Below are 6466 nucleotides of genomic sequence, written 5' to 3'. Positions count from 1 at the left end.
ATCAAAAATGCCTGGGGGTACAAGGCGGTACCTCCCCCTATCATCTGATATTCACCTCTACTAGAGTCGGTATATTTCTCTCTGATCGTCAGACTTACTGACGCCTTGGTCGCCCAAAATCACCGTTGTAAAACCGCACTCGCAGAGGTATTACGTAACTACTCGCCACATGGCCTCCACAGCGGGACTAAGAGCATATTGGAATGTCCGATCGCGCGAAGTATTACGTAACAAGTTGCCCACCTGGGCTACGGGCAATAAACTGCACACGGCCCTCTAACACAATTAAAATCGCCACAGGCGAAACAAATTTAAGAGCATGTACCGTCACAGTACACCTGATAAAACACTGACAGAAGACATTTCTTATACGTTACTTCTTCTTGTTTCACCTATTTTATGTGTGTTTTTTCCAGGTGATTCAACGTGTTCGCAGTGTTACCATGGCGAATAGACTTTTGTTTTTGACAGGTAAATGTTACCAATGAATTATACAAGTATATGACAATTTAAGAAATTATCACCAACGAAGAATAGAGAGAGAGAGAGAGAGAGAGAGAGAGAGAGAGAGAGAGAGAGAGAGAGAGAGAGAGAGAGAGAGAGAGAGAGAGAGAGAGAGAGAGAGAGAGAGAGAGAGAGAGAGAGAGAGAGAGATGGGGGCAGGCAGGCAGAGACAGCAATGGAGAGAGAGAGAGAGAGAGAGAGAGAGAGAGAGAGAGAGAGAGAGAGAGAGAGAGAGAGAGAGAGAGAGAGAGACAGAGACAGACAGACAGACAGACCCATATACACACACCTAAGCCTGTTTTCGAAAGCAATTTGTAACGGATGCACACGTTCTGTGATAGATCTGCAAAGTCAATAGGTTTCAACTTCCCCAGTCCGGGCTGGTCTGAGGTAGACAGTCTGCGACTGTTCATACAAAGAAACCTTCAGTCTGCGTTCACCTTCGTCATATTGCAGATTTTATGGAAACCTGACTTTACACTTGAATTCTGATATACTTATGTATGAGATGTATGTATGCATACTATTTACAAACCTGTATCCAATGAAGGCTCAAGCACGCCCATCCCACACCCAGCCTGTGGCAATATATTTAAATCGAAGGAACAACTGTGAATATTTTATAAGTATGAGATGAAATGCCAACGACCGACTTCATTCAGGACGACCACTCGCTAAGGAATAGAAATGACTCGGCCAATCACATTGCGAACCATGATCTGATATTGTTATTATTTATTACCTACTTTATATTTGAAAATCCACTACTTATTTTGAATATCTTGTGCATAGGGATAACTACCTTATCGTGTTTCGTTGTTAAATATATAATTATATCTAATGCTGGTCAACTAACAATGATCAGTAAATGACTCTTCAATTTAAGAAATTTAAATCAGCTGCGGTCGCACTACTGTTCATGTTGTGTAGATTTTCATTATCTTTAATCATTCTTGTTCAACTAGTCCCAATTTCAATTGTGTTTTTACTGAAACTTATAATATGACAGGATGCGTTTAGCCAATAACAGGCCACATTTGTTGTGGGATTATGATAAGAAGAAAAATAATATTCTTCTACTTTGTATTTATAACTGACCTAAACTCTGCGATTTCACCCCTGTTACAGACGTGTTTTATGCAGCGACATAATTATTTTACCGTTTCTTCAATTGTATCATCCAAAACCGTAAGATACTTATACAAGCACTATGATCATACACCGAGGTAGGCGACGGGGCGTAGCTCAGTAGTAGAGCGTTCGCCTGAGTTACGATCGTTTGCAGGATTGATCCTACGAACTCGCTATTTCCCCCGTCGCAGCCAGAGCCCCTCCACTGGTACATCAAACATTGTGCTACGTACTGTCCTGTCTATGGGAAAGTGTCCTTAAAAGATGCTCGCTGCTTTTCCCACAGGAGGAGCCTATGTAGCGGTGGCGAGTTCTCCCAATTATCTCTTAACCAAGTGTTGAAATAGCCATATGTTGGGCAGGAAAAAGCCTTAGTTTATAAAGGTGCTGGATAGACGTGTGTCGTTACTTTAAACTTAAAGTTAGCCTGTTAAATATTATAATGACAGAATGAAACAGTTCCCATGTATTCAATTAATGCGGGGGGGGGGGGGGGGGGGAGCGGGGGGACGTAGCCTAGTGGAAAGCATTCGTTTGATGCGCTGTGGATCTACGATCGATCCCCGTCGGTGGACCCATTGGGCTATTTCTCATTCCAACCAGTGCTCAACAACTGGTGTAACAAAGGCCATGGTATGTACTATCCTGTCTGTGGGATGGTGCATATAAAAGATCGCTTGCTGCTAACTGAAAAGAGTAGCCCATGAAGTGGCGACAGCGGGTTTCCTCTCTCAATATCTGCGTAAATAAAATGTTGAGTGCGTCGTTAAATAAAAGATTTCCTTCAATAAATGTGAGCTATCCCTGACGTTATGAAACGCCGCTGAGCATGTAACGTTCCTAGCTGACTCGGTAAAGTAGAAATGGGGTAAGTTGACCTACCACCAGGGAGTCGACCAAGCTCACAAGCATGACTTGCCCACTTTGGAGTGGAGAGATGAATATAGAGATTAGATATAGATACCCGCAAGTTAGATGGGGCGACTTCTTATGCTAACATTTAAATCAACGTCTCCTTCTAAGACAATCACTGTGCGATAAAACCACTGGGTTGATAAACAAACAGGAACAATTATTCACTACAGTAACTGTTCCTGGAATCATAGTCCAATAAATCTCTCAAACGTAACGTTGATATATTTCAGCCATAGCAGCCGTGTTCGTAGGCGAGGTCGCAGATGCTGGACACGTCGTAGATGCCAACGTACGCTATCGGATTGGGTCTAGACTAGCTTCGCGACGCACAGTCAAATCGAAGCCGACATTTCATCGAATGCTCGGCGTCTCCAGGGACATCAGAATCATCCCCGTCGGCGAAAGTGTTAATACAGTACATGGAGCAGTGCAGCAGAAATTCCAAGAGGTCTACAAAGGGCTCCCTGTTCTTGGTGGATCCATCGACGCTGACGTTGACAAACACGGCAACTATGAAGGTGGCGTCGTGGGAGGATCACTGGTCCTGCACATCAAACAGGATGTGCCCAACATTTACTGCAAATTCACAAGAACCAAGGCCATAGAAATAGTACTGAAGAACGAAGGCCTGAAAAAATCGAACATGAAGGAAGCAATTGTCACACCACGTAAAATATTCGTAGATGATAAAAACAAGGCACATTTGGTCATTATCGTGGAAATGCTAACGAAAACTCCTAAGGGACGAGGTCAGCCTTGTTATTACATTGATATGTGTAATAGCGAGATCATCAAACGATTCAACAAAGTCAAGAGTGCCACTACCAGCACAGTGGACGTAGGAACGACCGACACAGCGACAACCGATACATTTGAAACATTTAGCTTTGAAACGGGCACAATTGAAATTTCAGGTACAGGACCACTGGGAACTACATTGACTGACAATGTCACAGCTGCTACTACAGAGTCAGTAACATCGGACACCACAGGGGATATAGGGACTACACTGACTGACAGTGTCACAGATGCTACTACAGAGACAGTAACGTCGAGCTATACGTCAACAGAGGGGTTCACAAAGGGGTCAACAAAGGCCCCTAAGATAACGGCAACGCCTGAATCATGCAGTTTAGTGGCCGTAGGAGTTGGCGGCAATGCCAAGACTGGTAAACATATTTATGGAAAAAAACCACGATGCCTGTCACCTAAAGTAATTGGTACCAAGTGCTTTATGGAAAATGAGCATGTTATTACAGTTGATTTGAAACACACTAAAGATGAATCAAGCCGAAAGGTGATTGAATTCACGTGCTCCTCGGGATATCACGATCCAGTGAATGGAGCTTATGGTCCTGCTACGGACGCGTTCTTCTATGGAACTGTCAGACAGAAGATGCTGAAAGATTGGTACGGACTTACTCCTCTGAACAAACCAGCAGTTCGCGTTCATTACGGCCGTAAGGTAGAAAATGCCTTCTGGTTCAGGTCTGGTGTAACGATCGGAGATGGACGCAAAATGTTATATCCTTTAACTAATTTGGACACATTGGCTCACGAACTGGGACACGGGGTCACTGAAAAGTATAGCGACTTGGTATACGATAACCAGCCAGGTGGTATGAACGAAGCGTTTTCTGACATGATGGGAGAAGCTGCTGAAGACTTTTTCGATACCACTGATTGGATGAGTGGATTTGAAAACACAAAAGACCAAAGTCCACTGCGATACTATGACAAACCTTCACGTGACGGCATATCAATTGATCATGCTAGTCAATACGTTAAGGGCATGAGTGTTCATCGCTCCAGTGGTGTCTACAACAGAGCGTTCTATCAAATTGTCAAGGTAGGTGGTGTCAAAATGCGATACGGCTTTGAGGCATTCCTCACCGCTAATCGCGTATACTGGAACGCGAACTCTAACTTTGTCAGCGGAGCCTGCGGAGTGATACGAGCAGCCTATACTCTGGGTCTGGACACGGAAAAATTCAAAGCCGGGTTTAGCGTGGTGGGCATCAGCACGTGCGACTTAACCATCTATTTGCGTATGCTGACAACATTACAGTGACAGAGTAATATCAAGGTATCCAGCATTAGACAACCTGTGTTTGGAGTCAGCCTAACAGCCAGCGACAGCTCGATAACGGTAACGACAACAGGAGGCAGTGGAATCAAAGTGGCCATATCCACATCCTTGTCAAGGGATTCGTCCATAGCAACTGGAGCAGGTTCTGTCACGTGGGCAACAGGCGGCACAACTGGCATAGTCTACGTCCGTCTGTTTACGGACAGTGAAACTGAGCAAACTGGCGTCTCAGTGAGTTTGTCAATGAATTAACTTGGAATGAATGATTAATTAATTACCTTGAATATCTCTAGTAAATATTCCACTTTAAATAATAATAAAACTATATCACAAGTATATTGTTGTTTTGTCTATGTCAGAATTGTATTTATAGTAAATACTTAGAAATAACTCAGATTCGAGACCGAAAGGCACACAGACTAGGCTTGTCATAATGACCATAAGTCATATTGAAACTAACCATCTTTTATACCACACAACAGCGTAACAAAATGAGGTTCATGTTAATTTACTATAATATATTTTAATCTACTCACTATAATAATATACCAAAACAATATAAAATGGTGTGCAATAGAAGCCGAAAGCACATGACTTTAATGATTCTGTCATTAGAATATTCAGTAACGTATCTCTACACAAGAAGCTAAGATAGGGACGTTAGAGTATGCCAATATGACGCACTGTCATGCGATTTATCTATAGACGAGAGCTGATCTGGACCTTGATATATTGTTCTAACTCCATCTGTAGGACTGACACTTTAGAACACGCGCCAGTGCAGGCAACAAACACTTTTTATATAGCAAACGGACATCTCATTGAGCATACGGATGTGCATAGAATGATATTTCAACTGAGGAATTAAAGGGACATTCCTGAGTTTGCTCCACTGTAAGATGTTTCCAACTAATAAAATATTTCTACGATTAAACTTACATATTAAAGGGACATTCCTGAGTTTACTGCAATATTTAAGATGTCATCGACTAAAAGAGACATTTTAACTATTGTAATTACTGTATTGTAATTGATTGTATATTAAACGTGTTCCTGATCGTTCTAATATTTGTACTAGGTTAAATTTGATTTTATTTCCTAAAATATGTTTTTTTCGTACGTACGAAATTATTTGAAGACAAAATCCAATTTGGGCTTCTTACAAATATTAAGACGACCAGAAACACGTTGAATATACAGACACTGATATTCTAAAGAAGAAAATATATTTAATATGTAAGTTTAATCGAAGAAATATTTTATTAGTTGGAAACATCTTACAATGCAGCAAACTCAGGAATGTCCCTTTAAAGATCGTACAGAATTTGTGTCACATACATATCCTAACGACAAACTTCAGCAAATCTGAATGACAAAACCGTATACCAATACTCAAAATCACATCTCTGCACAAGGCGTTATCCAAAGTTGTGATTCCTTCTATGATCCATCATCAGCATCAGGTGCTCGTCCTGAAGAGGACCGCCAATCTTCGAGAATATCTTAACTCCCAAGATAAGCTTACGAAACCCAAACTTGCACAGGATAGAGCACTATACAGCTATGATGGCATGCACTCGTGAATCACTGTAAAACAGCTATGATATCTTTAAAGGGACATTCCTGAGTTTGCTGCAATGTTTAAGATGTCATTGACTAACAGAGAGTTTTTAACGATTGTAATTACATACCAAATATATTTTTCTGCATAAAATAGTAGTGGCTGTATATTAAACGTGTACGTACGAAAAAAAATTTTTAGGAAATAAAATGAAAATTAGCCTAGTACAAATATTAGAACGATCAGAAACACGTTTAATATACAGC

The 6466-nt window shown here is 41.4% G+C and overlaps 1 protein-coding gene across 1 annotated transcript; it reads left to right on the top strand.

Moving 5' to 3' along the window:
- Window positions 1-416: 416 nt before the first annotated feature.
- LOC121375968 (virulence metalloprotease-like) lies at window positions 417-4972 on the top strand. The gene is made up of 2 exons (XM_041503713.1): window positions 417-471; window positions 2781-4972. Exons 1-2 carry the CDS (start codon window positions 444-446, stop codon window positions 4619-4621), a joined length of 1869 nt encoding a protein of 622 aa, XP_041359647.1. The 5' UTR covers window positions 417-443; the 3' UTR covers window positions 4622-4972.
- Window positions 4973-6466: the final 1494 nt, after the last annotated feature.

Source organism: Gigantopelta aegis, chromosome 6, assembly GCF_016097555.1.
Source record: "Gigantopelta aegis isolate Gae_Host chromosome 6, Gae_host_genome, whole genome shotgun sequence".
NCBI classification, from domain to species: Eukaryota; Metazoa; Mollusca; class Gastropoda; order Neomphalida; family Peltospiridae; genus Gigantopelta; species Gigantopelta aegis.
The sequence above is the reverse complement of the archived record's forward strand: the minus strand, read 5'-3'. Positions and strand labels throughout refer to the sequence as shown.